Source organism: Zophobas morio, unplaced genomic scaffold, assembly GCF_036711695.1.
Source record: "Zophobas morio isolate AGI-343-1 ecotype UQ-CSIRO unplaced genomic scaffold, CSIRO_AGI_Zmor_V1 ptg000005l, whole genome shotgun sequence".
Classification (NCBI taxonomy): Eukaryota; Metazoa; Arthropoda; class Insecta; order Coleoptera; family Tenebrionidae; genus Zophobas; species Zophobas morio.
This window is the reverse complement of record NW_026972110.1, coordinates 11,193,131-11,213,859: the sequence shown is the minus strand read 5'-3', so window position 1 is coordinate 11,213,859 and position 20,729 is coordinate 11,193,131. Positions and strand designations below refer to the sequence as shown.

General features: G+C 31.3%; 1 protein-coding gene across 4 annotated transcripts in view; it reads right to left on the bottom strand.

Moving 5' to 3' along the window:
* Dysc (dyschronic) overlaps positions 1–20,729 on the bottom strand; it is a 221,896-nt gene that overhangs the window by 60,633 nt on the left and 140,534 nt on the right. For 3 of the 4 annotated variants that reach the window (XM_064047100.1, XM_064047102.1, XM_064047101.1), the window contains exons 7-13: positions 16,491–16,663; positions 10,216–10,405; positions 9,967–10,101; positions 9,759–9,818; positions 1,356–1,471; positions 1,200–1,266; positions 716–835 (exon numbers count right to left, since the gene is read on the bottom strand). In XM_064047100.1, the coding sequence (XP_063903170.1) occupies positions 716–835; positions 1,200–1,266; positions 1,356–1,471; positions 9,759–9,818; positions 9,967–10,101; positions 10,216–10,405; positions 16,491–16,663 (861 nt within the window). The remainder of the gene's footprint in view (positions 1–715; positions 836–1,199; positions 1,267–1,355; positions 1,472–9,758; positions 9,819–9,966; positions 10,102–10,215; positions 10,406–16,490; positions 16,664–20,729) is intronic. The other variant, XM_064047103.1, reaches the window with a different exon arrangement.

Sequence of the window (20,729 nt, the reverse complement as noted above, 5' to 3'; positions counted from 1 at the left end):
AGGAAAGAGATAATTGCAGAAGTTTTTCAAATAAATCAATAAAAACTCGAGTCAAAGAACTTATTAAATTATTTTGTTTACTCTAAAGTTACATAGTACGCACTCTCAGGTGGATATTTGTCACAGCAATAAATCAAAATACCCCAGCCTCTTTGCGAGATTGTGCATTATTTACAGCCGGTTATCCCTGATTAATGGCTTTTAAAAGTGGAAAAATGCAATTGCTGGCCAAATGGCGTAAAATTGGCGCTTGGTTTTGTGCGATCCAATTAATCTCATCTGCAATGTAAGTTGCGCCAAATTGACCTTAACGTACTAACTTTATGAATTAAGACATCACTATTATCGTTGTAAATATTAGCCAAGAGCATACCACAAATCATCACTTAGTTGTAAGTTAATCTTAATGATAGCTGTAGGTAGTGTACATAACTGTGATATTGGTAAAAATAACTATTATTTTGCAATGTAGGGGAGATTTGAGTCGTATCGATACATATGATATTAATATCTTCATGTTATTTTTGTAATAAAATATTTATGGATCTGAGTGAAGTTTTATTCTCTTTGCTGCCCTTCTTGGACGCTTTCCAAATGGAATGAATGTGTTTGATGGCATTCCGCGTTATGCGCTTTTAAATACCGGCTTTAATTACGTTTTAGCCGCAGATAGTGCGGCACAAGAAAAAATCCACTTGTAGCCATTGATACTTACAGAATCCGGATAATCTTGCTGATGTAGAGCCGTGGTGCTTCCGGACCTTGATTCGCCCGGACTGGAATGTCTCCTGCTTCTTGTTCCGGGAGGATTTTCCTCGTCGCCGCTCACGTATTCCTAAAATACCCGCTACCTTCACTTTTATTGTTATGGTCTTGTTTGCGATCGTATTTATGAGAATTTGACTAAATTTAATATGTCTGTATCGAGCTGAAGACCAAAGTTCACAGAGAAGCTCTGACTAACTCTAATGTTATATTCTAAACAGGTATGAGAGAGGTATTAAAGACAGTGCAAGTGGGAACATGATAGAGATATGTTGGTGCCAGTGCTCTAAAAACGAAATAAATCTCAGTTTGCTCGAGGAGTGATCTTAATTGGGAAAGATGATGCCTGAGATTTATTTTGTTCCTCTACAAGCCTACGAAGATAAAAGAGAGGAGAAGAAGAATAATAAAAAATTTAAAAGACAAGAGGTAACCTGAGTTTGGTGATCTTCGTCGTTTAAAGCGGTTACTATTTTTCCTGTGGCACTTGGTGGTCGTGTTCTACAAAACGCGAAAAAGTATTATTATTTATTTAGGTTTAGCGTGGATTATGATTGAAAAATTTTATATTGTTTGCGTAAAAATCTCACCTCTGTATTCTATCTGATATTCCCATTCCTAAACCTGAATCCTCACTGGGAGAGCGATAATCGTCTTCGTTACTAATACTTACACCAGGAGGTGGCTCTACTACTGGACCGTACTCCTGCAATACCAACTGGGTCAGTTTTTGGTATAGTATTAGCAGTAGTAACATTATAAATTTTTACATTTTTGAAAAAATAACACGTGGTTATAAACACATACTGAAAATTATTCTGCAAAATTGCTATGTTAAAGTTGTAACAAATTAAAGATTAATTTGAATTCAAATTTTTCAAACTGATTTTATAATCGTCGTTATGATATATGATGAGATTTAAACGTTAATTTCTATGCTTACGGCATTGTAAAAGTATCAGTAAGATCTTGACGATTCCGTAAAGGATATTCTGTTTGAATCCACAAGGCTTTTTTGTGATAAAATTTTGAAACGCAACTTGTCGATACAAAGTGGGTAAAATAAAGTTGATAGTGTCATTTAAATTTAACTTAAAGTTTAAATTATGAAATATTAATGAAATTCAAAATCAGTGACTGGTTCGAAGAAATAAATAAAAATAAATCTATGAAATGTTTATTTTTATATTAACCTATCGACCTTTAAAACTATAGTTATATGTGTATATTATTTTAAAACTTAGAATAACGTCAATAATAAATTTAGCATTGAAAAGTTTTTATTTTTATAGTGAAACAGATTATAAATGATGTCAAAGAGTACTCAATTTAAAAAAAAATCATACATTTTTCCAAAAACTAGAACTATTAAATCGTCAGTTTCAAATCTATTGAGATTTGTATAAATAAGCTGCTTTTTATATCGATGAAATTTCAAAAATAAATTTTGCCCTACGAAGGGGTCAATTAGAATATGTAAAAATATATAGGGTGTTCCATTTTTAAAAAACAATTTGTCTGTTCCACCTTAGAAACAGAACATTAACTTTTTTTTCTATTTGTAATAATAACTGGCGACTCACCCTGTATATTTCAGAGTAATAATATAGTTTCTAATATTGTTTCGTTATTACCAAGACTAGTGGCCAATATTATTATGTTTTCGGTATGTGACAAATTCAAAAAGTACATGTCTTGAAATAATCTACTAATGATTTTAGATTCTTAAAAGCAATGAACTCTTCTGAGTAATAATTAAAATAAATTCGATGTTAATTGCTTGAAATTGTGGACCTAGTTAATTACATTATCCTTGTTTAAAAATTCTTCCATTAACTATAACCTTTGATGTTCTAAATCTGTCTACCATTTTAATGGGTTGAGTGATCTCTGAAACAAGGGTTGCATGAAACTAAATTAAGAATGCTACCAAGCCTTTTCGTGTGCAAAGTAAATCTATTGATATCGATTTAAAAGTAATTACGTTAATCGAGATTAATTTTACAAACAAGAAACGAAAAGCTTCCAAAACCTAAAATGTGTTTTATTTAAGTTTTAAATGGATTTCGTTCATTTGTTATTGCTTCCATTTTTGATGAGTCGAAAACTGTGTTTTAAGCAAGAGATGGGACAACAATGCATTTATAATAAAACATCTAATCGTTTATCCTTTGCTTGTTAAAATCTGAATTCAAAATTAGATTATGAGAATTATTACAATTTGCAGTGGAGGCGACATGGAATAACCAAAAATGTTCTACATTGGAGTTATATCATTTTATCGTTTTTACGTATCATGTTTCATTATAACTATAATAATAATTAAATATTCGCCTTATGTTTTATGGACAAGTAGAACTGATTAAGGTCAGTTACTGAACTACATCAACCGTAACAAACTTTAAATACTTTCCAATAGTTATTAAAATAACTAACCATTTTCAGTTTTTCGTAAAAATTTTATTGCCGAAGTTAATTTTTAAACTAAACTCTAAGCGTTAACTTCTAAACTCTTTAGTAAAGAGTCGGTAATAAATAGTACAGTTCACCTTAAAAAGTGTTTTTAAGAATTTATTGGGTTACTTTTGTCTTGAGTATCATTGTTAAAATAAACTTTTAGGTAATTGTATTTGGTGTATTCTCTCGCCATTCACTCTTCTGGAAAGCAGGTTTTATTGCAAAGTCGATTTTCATTTGCCCTAACCAAAGTATTATTTTTATTTCACAATAACTAATTTTACAATAAACATAAATTTCACCGGAGATGAATGAAATAAAAAATTATATATCTATTTTTTCTAAAAAATAATCTAAAGGATTCCATCAAAAAAGTCTTAACAGTTGATCATAAAAGAATACTTGAAAAAAAAGCAGTTTCTTTAATTACGTTGGCATTTTACCTTTAGCATACGTCGGTTTTTAATTCTTAGGTTATCCTACCAAAGATGATTTTCTGTACGTGTGGCCAAGCGTCATTTCAAGCACCTTACAATAACGTGTTTAGTTTTATTATCTGAGAGAATGACAGGAAAGCCATAGTTTTTATTTTTTACAGATGTGTAAGTATACGTTTTATGTAAAAAACAGAAAAATTGCATTCGATTTTTAAAGATCATTAAATACTTAATTTTGACTTGTTTTATATGTAAAACATTTTCTCATGGAAATCGTAAAATAGATAAACTTATTTATAAACATCAACACAAAAAAAGTAATATTAACACATTTTATATTTCTTTTGTGAGCTATTTAAGAGTAATAAGGTATGCGAACTTAAAATCGGGACTATAATTAATTTCCACAATTTTTGTATAAAGAAGCAATTTGCATAGTGCTATATTAAATATGACGTTTAGATTTTGATGACGATAATTTATTTTTAAGCAAAACTGTCATATTAGCAATGGCCCCACTAAAAGAACTTGAAAAAAGAAAATTAATAAATTTAGTGTATGACAGGCAGCCAAAGATTACTCCATATTTGGCGGTTAAGGGATTAAAAAATTATGTAATTGGCAAAAAACCCCTGTGTATAGAGTTTGGGAAACATTGGATGGAGTTGGTGGAATAGAAAGGAAAGAAGAGTTTGGAAAAAAAAAGGAGACAATTACCGGAAGAAGAAATTCGGAAGATTGTTAAACTTTCAAAGAAAAATGGAGCGACTGCATTGAAGTTAGCAAGAAAGTATCATGTGTCAGATCGGAATATATCGAAAATATTAAAACAAAAAGGAATTAACCGTTTTACCAAAATAGATGCATGAAAATCGACACCTGAACGAGCAGAACGACAAAGAGCCGAACTAAATGCCTTATTTTCTGGTGATTTCAAACTCAGTGGCAAAAAATACATCATTTGTGATGATGAACACTATTTTTCTTTCCAAAACGACAAAGGGTTTTCAAGTAAACATTATTTGGTCACATTTAAAGAATAAAGTATTTATATTATGAACAAAACTGGCTAGCTTCGACATTTAGGAAATTGAAGTGGCGAATAAAAAAGAAAATCAAGGAATTTTACGAAAAATACTTCAATCGATTGCTGTGGAACAACCGCAAGAGAACTAATGAAGCGGCTGTTAATGGAACATTGAGAGTTATTAAGAAATAAGTTTATAAGGTTATTGTTACACAATTGTTTTTCGTTTGAATAATAAATATGTTTGAAAAATAGTCCCAATTTTAAGTTCGCCTACCTCAATAGAGTTTTGAATTGAAAGTTTTGTATTAGGGGTGTGGATTTCTATTAGAATTATAAAGCTTACCTACATTTTATGATACGGTTTTCAAAAAACAATCTATAAAGAACCACTGCTTTTTGTGTCCCTTTCTAACAAAGTTTAATGTGAATCAGGCCTGAAAATCACGTTGCAGAAGAGGGATTTTTGATAAAAATATGATTTGTGAGTTTTCTTAAAGCAGTCTTTCGATAAAAGCTCTTTTTTTATTTTGTTTTATTTTTTTATTTGTCCTTGATAGTTCATCTAAAATTAAAAAAAGATTAACGTCATTAAAGAACATTTATTTTTAAAATTTAAAATGAAATTCTTATTCCTTATATTTTAGGTTCATAAGTTTTGATCTAAACTAAATTAAATAGCCCATGTTTGCACCATCTAGCCCTTGCTAAAATACTTCACAATCAGTATATCAAAACTGGCATGCTGTCTAATGTTTTAAAGAAATTATACCTAATGTTATACTCAATTTTCAACCATATTATACAGTATGAACATTATTTATGAAATAAATTCAGAAATTTCAAAACTAGGGAATTTGTCGAAAACGCTGAAATGGGCTAATTTGTATTTTAAATCACTCTCTTTTTAAGTTATCGTACATACTTGTTACGTCATCTACCTTCAAGCTATGACGTCTTTTTTAAAAAATAATGCAAAATGTTTTATGTTATTTGTAGGCAGTAGCTTTAAAGAACCCAAACTTGTTGCCCTATTTTCAGGAGTTTTTGAAATTATTACATTTGTATGTTTCAATCAGTGTCCATAATTTTAAAAAAAGTTAACAAATCTTTAATTTTGTTATGATTTAAAAAACGTTTACACGTTTGTGTTTTTTGTTCCAAATTTTGTTTGTTAAAATGTTCCTTTAAAGTACCTACTATCCAAAACTAAAAAAAAGAGTGTGACGTCATAGCTCAAAAGTGGATGAAGTCATAAACAAGTGAAGAAACTTAAAAAATGTATAGTCAGAAAAAAATTGACATGCTTCAGCGTTTTGACAAATACTAATGTTTTGGAAATTAACCAAATTATTCCACAGTGTACAATGTAATTATCGTCCTATACTTGTTACATTATACCGGATGTCTGGAGAATGGTGGATTAACTCTCCGCTACGTTCTTAACAATTAACTGGTGAGTCTGGGAAAATAGTAAAAAAACTCCTTTTCACATTTTGGTGGAGTTATAATGATTTTAAAATTGGTTCTTTTGCTATGTTTAACAACTAAACAACACATTCATTATCACAATAACTAGTAATAAAACTTTTAGTTAATATTTCTCTCGCTCATGACCATCTTTAATTACCATTTCAGTTAGAATATAGAAAGATATGTAATAATTTGATAAAATTCCATTTAACAACAATGTTTGCTTGATATAAAGCGAAGGTACACGTCAGCAAAAATCGAATAAGCAGTTAAAAAAGTTTTCAAAAACGTACGTTTAAAATGTTCGCAGTTAATTTTAGGTCCCCTGGTGTTTTATTTTGGGATAAATTTACTTTATAAACCTGAAACAATTTTTTGAGCTTTTAGTGTTTTATTTTTTACGAATCTGAAAAAGTCTTGGGTGCGCAGTGTTTGGGTACCCATGTCTTATTTTGGTAGCCCATGGCGATTTTTTTTGTAAATTATTGAGAAAAATTTTGGGACTTGGGTGTTCTATTTTTGAAAAATTCTGATCTGACCTGTTCTTAAGTTAATTTTGAGAACTCTTTCTTTTTCTTTTTTTGAAAAATTTAAAACAATCTTGAGGTTCTAGGCATTCTTGTTTGGAAAGAATTTGAAAGTGCTTTGGAGCCTCTAGTGTCTTTTCTTATAATAATGTAATTAAATTCCTTAGAGGATACGTCATTTGCTAAAATTAGTCGTATTTTGGCAACTACTAGCCCTGCCCACCCACCCTCTCTTTTCTTGGAGGGTATGTCATTTGCTAAAATCATTTTTATCTTAGGAGGTACTAGCCTCGCCCACCCGCCCTCGCTTTCCTTAGAGGGTATTTTATTTGCCAAAATTAGTAGTATCTTACCAGCTTTTAGCCCCGCCCACCACCCTTTCTTTTGTTAGAGGGTATGTCATTTGCCAACATCAGTGTTATCTTAGCAAGTACTGCTGACTAACTGTTACAAAAAATGATCAAAATTTGGAAACATTACGAGCTTACAAAGCAGGAATTATGAACATCTTTTCTAGTGTGTAGTTATGCTTTAATGGATTTTTCTTTTGTTGGTTTTGTTTTTGTTTATATTTTATAAAAAATGTCATAATAAATGTGTTTTTTTTTGGTTTATTTATTAATGAAAAATAACAGCTTGTTTTAGTAATAATAATGCACGACGATTAATGACTACTGGTTATGGTTATTGTACTAAAAAAAATATAAAAAGTGCCTTGTAGCCAATTTTACTTTTATAAAATTAAGTTTTTTTCATAATCTGCATCATAAAGAACTTTTGATAATTTTTTTGGGACTCCTGAAACCCCCATACATAACGTACTGAAGAGTTAATCCACCATTTTCCAGACACCCGGTATAAACAAACAAAATTCTAAGAAAAGTTTAACTCTAAGTTACCTTATGTGAGTATTTGAGATAACCTTCATACGTCTTCGCAATTCGGTTTCGGAAAATATAAATCCATATCTATATCCGTTAGACACGCTATCTCCAAAATTAATAATGCTTTTATGAAAAATCGTTGCCTCGGAGCTTTTTCTTGTGTAGTCTCAAAAGCACTTGAGTGCTTATTTTTGACGTTATTATAAAAGAGAAATTTTATCCTATAGTGTAGATATAATTCACCAAAACTTAATTAGGTCGTATTTGTTTCCTACACATCAAATATTAAGTTTACCTCTGATTATTTTCCTTTAAATTAAAGTTTTGCAACCCTTTGTATTATATCCAATTACTTATCCGCTATTTAAAATTACAGCCCAGTTACTACTAGGAGTACTATTTAAAAAGAATGTAAATACTAGGGTGTCCCAAATAAAACTCCACCGCCTTATATGTTGAAAATGGAGAAAGGTGTTGAAATTCTGTAAACTCCCTTGTTTTTAGCTTGAAAGGAGCAGCTTAATTTAGTACATCGCAAGTCTAAGCGTCGTGACGCAGACTTATTTAAATTGCAACCTATATTTTTTAACGGATTTTGATAAATCAATAGATTACGATTACACTTTTACACCAATACTGCTTGAATTTTTATAACTTTGAAAAACATTTATTATGAAAATTGGTTTTAGATTAGATGGCCAGCCGGTAGTCCAGATTTAACGTTCTTACATTTATTCTTGAGATGATGCATAAAAGATTTTGGTGTATTTGTCACTCTGCCATGACTTAGAAGATTAAAAAATTAAATTAGGAATGTTTTGTGTCCCTTTAACGCTTGATATTCCAATGTTAATCTTACTAGTAAAAAGTTTTTTGTTCAGTGCTAAGTACATCCGTTCGAACATATGCTAAATTAGTTTATGAATTTATTTTTTTTATCATACTTAAGTATATACTTTGCAAGTTAAAAATATAATACTCGTATATGTTTGTGTGGCGACGCCGGCGTCACATATGTATTTATCGCCAAATTAGGCTTCCCCTGTCAAGCTAAAAACAATGGCGTTTACAGAATTTCAACATCTCTATCCGTTTTCAAGTCATAAGGACACGATATTTCGTGTGAGACACACATGTATATATAAAATCTGATTTATTTTCAGTGGTCTAACCATTCAAAATATTTATCAAGACTGATTATTATCATTATGAAAGTCTACGGTCAAATGTTAACGACGTCATTAACAAACGAATAAAATATAAAATGTACAATTACGGAAATTAATTTATTTGTACAAAAGTTTTCGTACAAAGCAATTATTTTTTAAATTATTACTGAGTTTGTTCAGTAAGCAGCTTTCGTACAGTTTAAGTATTAGAGCTTCAACTATTATTAGTATTTAAAATTCAAACTAATTTCGCAAGAAGCCAGAATTTACACACAATGGAAATACTCTCCTCCTCCAACAACGTTTTAGAATGGGTTTATTTATAACTCAGACAATCTTAATAGACAACTTATATAAATAACTAGTGTAAGATGCAAAGAGAATTCGTAAATTTGTGATGTAAGTATAATAAAACAATCGAATTCAATATAGGTATAGCATCACAAAAAGCAACAATGTGCTGTATAAGCAGCTTATATTTTCATTCAGAAGAATAAACCTCTAAATAACATAACCTGAGATAGATTTATTGTTATATTTTTTACTGAAGAAAGATTCATCCATTTATTACGGCTCTCTTAGTTTGTAAGGCGCCGGATGAGCAGAAAAACAAGACTGAAAACTGATGAATGCCGGCGTCGGCTAATATACTGACCTCGTGTTCTAAAACGTTTTGAAGGTTGTATTAATAAAAGAAAAGAAACACTACTTAAACAAAAAATGAAAATCGTGATACTGTTTCTAAGAACATGGTGTAAGAATATTGTTATTGCAGAATATAAATCGGACAGTGCTTGGAGCAAATTTTACCACTCTCATACATAAAGTCAATGAATATTTGTATTTTTTGCTTTGTCGCAGCACATCGTGCTAAATTTGCGGTTTTCGTATGTCTGTCGACAATACGTTTCAAACTAACACAAACAACCTGTTTGCAGCATCAAGCACCACATATTTCTATCATTCATTTTTAGCTTCCATATCAACGTTTTTTAAAATTTATTGGAAACTACGCTTACCTCGTGATAAGTTGAAAAGTTAGCCGGTTGATTAGCATCCGGAATGGGTATTCCTTTCCTCTGTAAAATACAAAATTTAATTCAGACTCCAATCAAACTCTTTGAGGTTGCTTCACAGAACCAAAACACTTTTAACTACTTTAATTATTATGCAGATATGGTAAGAAGTGATGTTCTTTGAAGATAATTTTAATTACAGGGAACTCACCCGCGAATGTCTGTAATCGTGCTCCCTAGGATCTCTTATTCTAGAAGTCTCGATATCTCTTCTGTACACTAATTCGTCAAATTTAACGCGATCTTCGATGGCTACTATTTCTCTTAGTTCGGTCATAAGAGTATACTGCAATATAAAGAGCCACAATACATAACACAAAATAACAGAAGATTACTACTGCATAATGTGTTACTTCGTGCCTCATCAACTCAAAATCTATTTATCACGATAATTAATCACCTTATCAGGAGTGTTAAGAAGTTCAGTCATGACTTGTACGAAGGCATCTATGGTCATATGTCTGGACGCGTACTCATCCGTGTAATAGCAAAGGGTTGTGAATTCTGGCCGAGAGAGAAGGCATCTCGCCTTTTCCTCCACCATCTGAAGAGCCGCCGCCCATTTTCTCGTTGTTTGCGCTGCTTTGCTCCTACAAAAAGCGATAACGGAGTATTAGTTCCTGCACTTGACCGATTTCCCGCAGTTTTCTCTTCTATATTTTTCGCAGGTATCAAAACTGTATAAACACTATTGGCTGCTTCGAGAACGTTCTTGGCAACTCGGGAAAAACGTATAATATTTGGGAAAATGAATGTGATCTCTAGTCTAAACGATACATCAGTGTTTCGTTTGATGACAAACGAAAAAATTTAAAAGAAAATTACCTACTAAAATTATAAATTTAGCTGTAAAACTGTAATTTAAATGAGTTTTAGTAGGACTTCTTCGCAAACATTGCTTACTATAAATTCAAATAACTTTTTAATGTTATTTCTAGAATTGCTATTAACCGCAAGAGAGAACGAAATATTGGCGTTCTGCCAGTTTATTAGAATGAACTCGTTTTTTTTTTCTCGACTTCTTTGTTTGGCATTTTTTTCTGAAAACCTGTTTTATTCCAAGATTTTTATTCTCCTGTGAGAAAAATGGCTCGTTGGGTGAGCTTTAGAGGATGCTGTTACAATTATGAGCATGGTCTTTTGTGATTTTTTTTCTAGTGCCTATTCTTTAAGTACGCAGCTGGTTCCTCCAATAACCTTTTAATGTCAATGCTGCTAATGATGATCGAAGGAGCAGATAATCTGGATTTTACTTCCCGAGCGTAACGAAGGGAGTATTGTAGTAGAATCTACCCAACGAATTTCAACTTTTATGTTTTCTGGACATTTCATGAGCCCTAAATTACGAAACAGTAGGTCTGCCGTTTTGGTCTGGCTCTTTTCCTATCTGCCGTCCATGTCAGTTTTTGTTAGACTGATAATTTCCCAAAGCACAGGACTGATTTTTATTATATTTTATATATTTTTTATTTGTCTGATCAGCAGTAATATGACGGCATCACCTTGAAATGATTAATAGCCAATGTTATTTAAATTTTATAAAATAACATATTCCTACAGGTTCGGATTATGAATCCGTCTTTTGTTACCTTAGACGTCCAAAGTTTGGAAAACAAAATCACACATTTTAACTTTGAAAGTGTTCAAGAACCGTTCAGCCCACTTTCGGGAAAATTTTATTATACAGTGTGATTAGAATTACGCTGCACCTATTCAAACTGATATACGTCTCCTTGTTAAAATGTTGATAACATCATCACAAAATTTTGATTATGGAAAAACTCATTTGAAACATAAGCATAGCATACTTCTTTACCTGTACTTTAACAGTCCATATAATACATAAAAGAAAATAAAATTCGTAAAATTAAATTTTATGATTCTTCGAAGAAGCTGTATTTGTTAGTTTGTACTTCGGGGTAAGGCAAGTTCAGTCTACATAACTTAGACCCAAATTTTTGTGTAATGAATTTAAAACGATCACTGCAGCTTGATCTACGGTACGTTGCAGTGCAACAAGTTGATCGTAAAAAACATTACTCAACATCAAGATACGAATATAATCTATTTAGGTCAGTGTTAAAACGTATTGTTACGAAAGAAACCCATACACCGCCCCGATGCGACGTCTATGGGTTCTAGTATATATGGCAACGATGGGTGACTCATCGTCGGTGGCGGCGGCCGAGCGGCGCTCGCTAAAGAAAAGCCTGGAAGCGGAAGTCACGACGGGTATTCCAGAAAGACCTCGATCACGAAACCTCTAGAAGGTTTATATAGAGAACACCTTCGAGAACGATTATTATTCAGTCAGGTCAGTGAACGAGAATCCAGTCAAGTTGTGCCGGATTTATTTTGTACATAATCACTGTCGTGTAAATTTGAGTTACTGACAAATACATTGTTGAGTTTATCCACGCCGATTTTAATTACCGATCAACATAACAGTATTTTCAAAGGACAATTTTTTATAATTAGTATTAAGTAATACAATATGTATTTCCCAGGATTGAGTTTCCAAAAAAAAATTAGTTTCCAAAAAAATGTCAAAGGAATAAAAATTATTGTTTCGCTTTATTAAGCATAGAATGTTTTGCTTTCGAGATATATGTAGCACATCTTAGTTTTTTTTTAAAGAAAACCCTATATATTTTTGCAAATTCTTGTTGGTCTTTTCAAGCTTTTATGACAGTTGTTTATTTTTGAAATTCCGATACAGCGTTACCACGTTATTCCAATTTTTTTGGGTTTTTAGCGATTCACAAAATATCACAATTATGTTATTTTTAAGAGCTACGTTGTAATATTTTTATGGAGAGATAGCAACAGAGCTATCAGATAGACTATATTTTAATATACAGCGTGTATTGTATCTTACTCAGTTTTCTGCTCTTTTTTTTAATAGGTCCGTGTATTCCTTAAAAAAGTAAAAGGTCTCAATAACTATCAAATATTTATTTAACAAAAAAAAAATGGTAACAAAAAGCAAAATAAGATACAGCAATAAAATACAAGTGTTCTAAATGAAAAAACTGAAATATCGATATTTGAAAATTCTTATAATTTAATTTTTTATTAACACTATGTGCATTAAAATCCAATTTTATTTGCACCACAGTAAAGTTTGTATCATTATTTATCTTTTCACAAAATATTGTGACTCAGATTTTAAAAATAATTTTAATGTGATTTTTTTGTGAACCCTTCTACTGCTAAAAAAATCAAAAAATTTGAATAACGTCATATCGGAATTTCAAAAAAAACTAAGGCTACAAACCCTAAGAAGAGGTCACCAGGTATATATGTGTAATATAAGTATTTCTAATAATTCATAAGATATCGAGGAGCGTGCGTTTAGTGACCCACCTTGTATAACTAATTCTGCAATTATTAAAAATACAGAAATTTGAAAATGTTTTCAAACAATGAACAAAAATTAAGCGTTTTATCTATCAAATTATATGAATAAAATTAATTTATTACAAAAAAAAAACTACATTATTTAAAAGTTTTTTATACGTGGAATTTAAGTAAAACCAACTTTTTTTTAATTTTAATTTGTTGTAAAATAATAAATAAACAAAAATTTCCTGTTGCAGGATCAATCCGGGAACGTACGGTATGTATCTATGCATCCAAAGTTATCTGACTAAAGTTATTTCGTTGAACTTCTCATCTTTCTGAAGTAATATCAAGTAAATTTTCTTTCCCAGATAAATTGCAAAATTTGATTTGGAAATTAATTTTTTACGGTAACTCCTGTAAATTTAAAAAACGATAGGGGTATTAAACTGCAAATAATGTAACATATAATGTTTTAAAAAAGTTTTTCATAATACATAACATTTTGTTATGGCTATCAACTTTTTAACAACAACAAATGCATTCATTTAAATGCCTACATTGTAATAACTATTAGTAGCAACCGTTTTGTATTTCCAGAACTCTAGCAAAACGAAGTAAGACTTTTGAGCCACTCTGTATCAGCAGTTCTAAAAAAATATGAGTGCATTGATAAACCACAAATGTTAAATCATAATATTTCCCACATTTTAGCTAAGATTTATACAGGAAAAATTTGCATCCATGAAGTTTTTGGAGATAACTTTTGATTAGCGACTTACGATGCTCATGACAGTCTTAAAACGTTTGTAAGATCTCAGACAATTTGGTTTTGCAATTTCTAATAATCATAGTTAAATTGTAAGATTTTATTATATAGGCTGTTCCAAAATTGCTGAAGGAAAAATGCAAGGTCAATCAGTTTGCGTGACCTTTAGCTAAAACTTACAGAAAGATACAAATTTTTTTAATGAAACATGTAGTTGGGTTCACAGAATAATCAACAAATTGAATTATTTTTGCAAAATTAAAGGCGCTATATGTTTTAAACTACAGACGAAATTGAGAAGTTTAGTTTAAACTTTTTTGTATGGTGATTTTGGAATACCCTGTATAATTTTTAAAAATAAAAGTAGATTCAAACTACAGGTAACGAAGTATGTTGTTTGATAAAATTTAAATGGTGGAGATGATTAGATGACAGACAGACGGAAACAGACAACCGAATTTATCATACTCTGGGAGTTATGAAACGTCCAGAAAACATGAAATTATTCATTCGCCAATAGGTTCTATTACAATACTTCCTATAATTTCTAATGCATTTGACAATAATCTTAATAGAGAAATACTGTTAAAAATTTCACCATTATAGGAACGAGTAATTTTCTTAAAACTTTGGTTCCATAAGAAAAGCAATAAAAAGCTCAGCTTTGTGGAGATTTCGTTGTGGAAACGAGAAAATTTATTAAAATTTGCTCTAGAAGTGCAGGACAGTCAGTGTTGTTGTTTAAAAGATGAACGAAACACTTTATAGCCAGATCCCACCAAAATAAAAAAAGGTAGATGTTTGAATTTTTATATTTCTTTGAAGCAATTGCCTTTGATTACATAACATCTATTCTTTCAACACCATTGTATTCTCGATTATTACAATTTTCAAAAATAATTATACATCAGTCCCAGAAAGCAATTCTTTATTAATTACAGACATAAAAATGTAAAAAACTCAATCAGCATTGAAGCCTTGTGGTAGCTCTGAGGATAAATTTAGAACGTTCGAGCTGCAATTACAGTTGAATCTAAACGATGCAAAGAAGTTCAATAATTTATTTGAAAATCCAACAATTTCTTCAGATATTATGTACAACTTGCTAAATTCGAAATCGTCCAACGTTTTTATTTTAGCAACCACACAATGTTATTCAGGAGTGATAACAGTGGATAAGTTACTTGAAAGTACACTTTAGTCTCTTACTTTACTCCATTTTTTTGATATATAGTTATAAGGTTAATAAATTTTTCTTATTAATTAAAATGTCCCGGCTAATTTTAATAACCACTATTAGTTTTATACAAAAGAATAATGAGAACGACTAACTAACAACTAACTAGAAAGTTATTTTATTTATAGCATTAATTAATCAGAGTAGTTGCTTTTGTAGTTTTATTCCAGTCATTTTTTCCACTTTTTTATAGCCGGTCTAAGATATATATCATGGTTAGATGAAAGTACTAAGATATTTATGTGTGGCTGGAGCGCACTAAAATCCTTCCGACATGAAAAGAGACTACCATCAAAAATTTGTTTCCTTGAGAATCAAATATTAAAAACGATTGGATGGTGGAAAAACGATGTTACAAATTTCATTGGAAATTATTCTAAAAATGTTAATTCTAAATTAAACTCAAATAAGACTGTAATTGAAATTTGCTCGTTTCTAGAAACTTTCCAAATTAATGACTTATGAAAATATAAATGCTAATTCGTTCGCGAACTACATAAGTATGCATCACTCAAAGGAAATATAAGCTGCTTTTTTTTAACTTTAATTGCTAATAAAAACTTTCTGTGCAATATGTCTGCACCAAACTTATAGGAAAGTTTTTGTTACTTAGCACAAATATAAGCTAAAAGCAAAGTTTACTTTCTCTACTAGTGATTGCATGTTAGTTGCTTTTATCTAAATTATTATTATAAAGGTAATGTTATTGACATTCAGGCGTATACCGGTTAATCACGCAAAATTGGTTAAATACCGATTAAATTTTCCGATAAACTAGTATTATGCGAATGAGTGCCCCAATGCGCGTATGATAATATCGAACCACGCAGCAAATCCATAAATCCAATACAAAACAACTAACTTCTAACATAAAAAAATTAAGGCTATTTCTGTGTTGAAATGAACAAGAAACAACACCAACCGAAGCTTGGTGAATTCAAGCTAAAATACCGGCTTGCGGAAGCTTCATAAAAACTGATTGCTCCTTTATTATACATTATTTCTTACAGGTATATAGTATTTAAAGAGACTTAGACAAGGTCCATGCAATTCGTTTATATTTTTTGATTTTTGATTTCTGAAAAAATATTAAAGAAAATCTTGTAAATGTACTTCGTTATTTTACAAAATTTTGTTTTCAAATATAATATTTATTTAAATCCGATATATTTCCTGCTAAGTTAAATAATTACAATAAGTCCCGAGTTCAGCAGATTTCCTGCAAACCGCGCTTTCCAGTAAACGAAAGATAAACATAGTTTGAGTTTAGCGCAGTAAATTTTGTTTAACAACGTAGGAAACACAAAATAAATATTAAAGAAATTACCCTGGACTGCACAGGTCCCAGTCCCGATCGTAGGCAGTGCATGAGTGCGGAACTTTCCCTACATCCCTCACCAGAAGAGACATTCTCTTGTGATACTTGAGCTGGGCGACCGCTTCGTCGTGTGTCACATCCATAAAAGATTGTCCGTTCACTTCCAGAATTTGGTCGCCGACCTAGAATTTTTTAGGATTCATTAATAACTGAGTCAACGCAATAAAACTTCTAAACAATATAGTTAATTAAATTAGCGCTCCCCTGCAAACGCTTTAACTCCATTTATTTTTGAGCCGAGGGTTTTTCACACTTAAAGCAAAAAAATGTGAATTAGCGTTACGGCCCGTGGAAATTTTAAAAAGGCAAATAAATATTGGAACTTTTAATTTTCACCGCGCTGAAAAGGTTGGTTCGGCGATATTGTTTGTGATATAAGGAAAACAAACAAAGTTTTTTTATGGGTTGTGGATCAAAATGGGATAGCACACGACGTGGTTCAATCTGTTGCTCTGCTGATGGGAATAGCAGCACGATGACCGAAGCTTCCTAAGAATCAACGATAAATAAGTTAGTTAAATTTTAAACACGTTTAATTATCTAGAAAGAAAAAGAATTTGTCAATTTTTTTATCAATTTATATCATTGGTGTTACGTTGGTTGTAGTTTAAAAACTCGTCTGCAATCGCTGCAGACCATTATCTTTACAGTTAATTCTTATAAAAGAGCAGTCAACGCTATGTCTTACCCATTTCAGCGTAACGACAAGCTTGAGGATCGTAAATAGTGAGCCGTTGTTTCTGTGGTTAGTCCTATAAAACTGAACGAAATTGAGCTAATTCGTAACGTTTTTGAATAAAAATTTATTCTTTCGCAGTAGAAAGAAATGCTGCGTTTGGTAAAAATCAACGAAGAATAATATGCATAAATCAGATTAATTAGTCATTTTCTTAGAACGTTATTTTTGTATCCACTAAAATTTTATTGGCCCGTGAAGTTAAAGGCGGTAATAACGTAATTTAATAAAAGGCAACTCTTAAACAATAATATTGTTCTACGTGCCTTTTTTGTCAAGTGAGTGGGTGAATTAAAAATTACTGATTCGTCTAACATTTATTCAAACATTTATGAAAAAAAAGTTAAATATTTGATTTAAGTAGTATGCAATATAGGGTTTTTATAAATGATTCTAAGGTTGTAGTTGGGTATGGATTTCAAGATTCCGCTTTGCTGAAATTATGCCTCGTTATGACAGTTCTCACTTGTAATTAATGTCATTTGTAACTTGTCATTTAAAAGCATAGTTTGTATTGTTTTAACGTTTTTCAAGTATGAATCACAGTAATTTTCTAATAGAGCTATTAAAGCACGCAAATGACGTCTCAGCAGTTCGTTAATAGCGGAAAGGCGTTCTTTAATACATAGATCTGGTGTAATTTAGATCGGTAAGGTTGGTAGCCATGGCGAGAAATGTCAGGTGAATGTCAGTGACAAATGTCAAATTAAAATTTCCGGTATTTCCGGAGGCGTAAGGACTTCACTAACTTCTTCACAAGACATTTTAACCAATTTTAACTCAAATCTTTCGTGGTTAGTGTCTGACCAATCACGACAAAATTCCCTAGATTTAAAAAAGGCAAATTTCAATTAAATTTTGCGAAAAAAGGTGCGCGGTACAAAAAATAGTATAAATTACTCGTTCATAAGGCCATTGTGGCACTCATCCTATATATTACTCGCGGCTTCGCCGTTCGTTCTATAAACTTGGATTCGTGCCTCAATGTATGTCTTATGAAACGCGTTATTTAATATACTATTTCAAAACTCTTGGTGCTTGCGTACGAAAATTTTTGTTTTTGTGCTCGGAAGCGAAGACTGAAAATGGTTTAGTCTGTTGAACAACACACTTTCACTGTTGTCTTTTTATCGCAATGAGATTTTCGTAAACGGCGAGTGCGTGTATTCTGTAACCGCTTATAACCAAGAATATCTGGCTAAATACCATGATTTGATAATTCAAGAAACATCGTTAGAGGCTCACATTAGAGATGTAATCACCAGATTTGTTCGAACTGACAGTGTCGATAAAGGGGAATCTCCTGGAAGACTTTCACTGTTGGAGGAAGTTGATGATTTGAGAGACTTCCTCAGCACTCAGGAGTTCCTGTTGCAACATGAAATTGAACAATGTATCCAAAGTATTGACGAAAGGATGTTACAGAAGATTTTTGAAATTAAAAGAAAGGGAACATGTGCCTTGAACAAAATGGTGAACATTTTCAACATTTACTGTTTATGTTTAACCGTAATAAATTTGTTTAATGAATTAGTTTTATTTTTTAATAAGATATGAAACATTTAGGCAATCAGTTATACAGCTACGTGTCGTATTTAGTAAAGTTCAAAAATGAGAGGCCGCACGTTTCGATGACCTATTTCGACCCTATAATCATTTATAGAAACCCCGTACTAGAATGGGCTAAAATCATATAATATAAATTAAATTAAAACATTTCTTTATTTTGTCAATTTTTATAGAATTTAGTTGTAAAGAAATCCAGTTGGACCAACATCTCAATATTGCAAGTCATACTGAGAAGAAAATACTCCTTCAAGTTGTCTCAAGAAAAAATTTGAAACTGTATTGGACCTAAAAATTTTGGACAGTATATTGTTATAAGTTCTATAAAAATGTTATTATAATAAATAATGCCCTTCTGGTTTCAAGAGCAGTAAAGTTGAATTTGTTAAGTAGTATTATATACAGCTAGCCTAACATCTTGACAATGGCTAGCTTAAAAAAAGAAAGCTTAATTTAATATATTGCAAATATGATGTGCATATTTTTTAACGGATTTTGGGAGATCATTAAATTACGAATACAACAATATAAAACACTTACAGGTGTTTATTTCATTTTGAGTCGATAAAAAAATAAAAATTACATTTATGAAAACATTGAAGTTGAGTGAAGTAAAGCAGGACAACTTTATTTTACAAAAAAATAGTAAAATCTACTTAAAATATAAGCATTTAAACATTATGTTCCAACTGCCGTCCTTCACAGTGAACACAAAACTTCTTTTTAGTTCGCGATTAATAACGTAGTTAAAAAGGCTCAAATATTCCCATTTTTTTTAATCTTCTAAATCAGGCAAGCGTCACAAATACACCAAATCTTTTATGTATCGCCACAACAATAGATCTAAGGATTCTAAATCTGGGCTGCGGGCTGGTCCAATTTTCATAAGAAGTGTGTTTAGTATTAAAAAATAGTCGATGTTTATTTCTACAGAACTTCCCTCGCTCCAGTGGGGTAAATAACAACCTCTCAGCCCCGGCGCTGCGAGGGTGTAAAATATGAAATACATTTAAAGCAGGTAATCAACGGGAAACGATTAATTTAATACATTTCTACTTCCTAGAATTTATTTAACTTTGACTGTTTATGTTTATGCTTCGAAAGAGTTCGATCATTACCACGCCACATCATATCAAACTATCAAAGTACGCAAAGCTGGCATTAAATACATGCATATTATGTTAAAAGAAACTGAAATTTGATTGATTTTGTCTCTTCAACACAGAAGAGAGAACCACACTTGTTTCTTTTTCTATAAAAAATATAGATAATAGCAGGAATAGTACAAGGAAAAAAAATGGTGGCGAGTCATACACCACTGTAATAACCTTCAAGTAACTTCGCCTAGACGCGTAGAAAAGGTTTCCATACAATTTCGATTAGTTTTGCGAAAATTAAGATGTCTCGGCGAAAATCTAAAGACAGATTCATAAAGAACAAATACACGAGTATATTATTTTATGAAATTTACGCCCTATTTATTATGAAAAATTTTGAGGGGATGTCATCACGTTGTTGATGGGATGATTAGAAAAATTTAACGAAGCGTTTTACCACCTACTTGATATTCATAATATACTAACAAAATTTACAATGACTCCAGTAGTTTCGGAGATTATACGTCTAATAAAATCCGGACCGAGCGGCGGATAGATGGACAGACAGACAGACAGACAGACGGAAACAGGAGACTGATTTCTTCGTACTCTAGGGGTCATGAAAGGTCGAGAAAACGTAAAAGTAGAGAATCGGCCGACGGACTCAATTACAATACTTCCTTCGCTTACACTCGGGAAATAAAAATGGAACAACTTTCAAAGAAATACTGTAATAAGTAGTTCAAGATTTGTGGCGTTAAAAATTAATAGTAGTAAAGTAATTGTGTT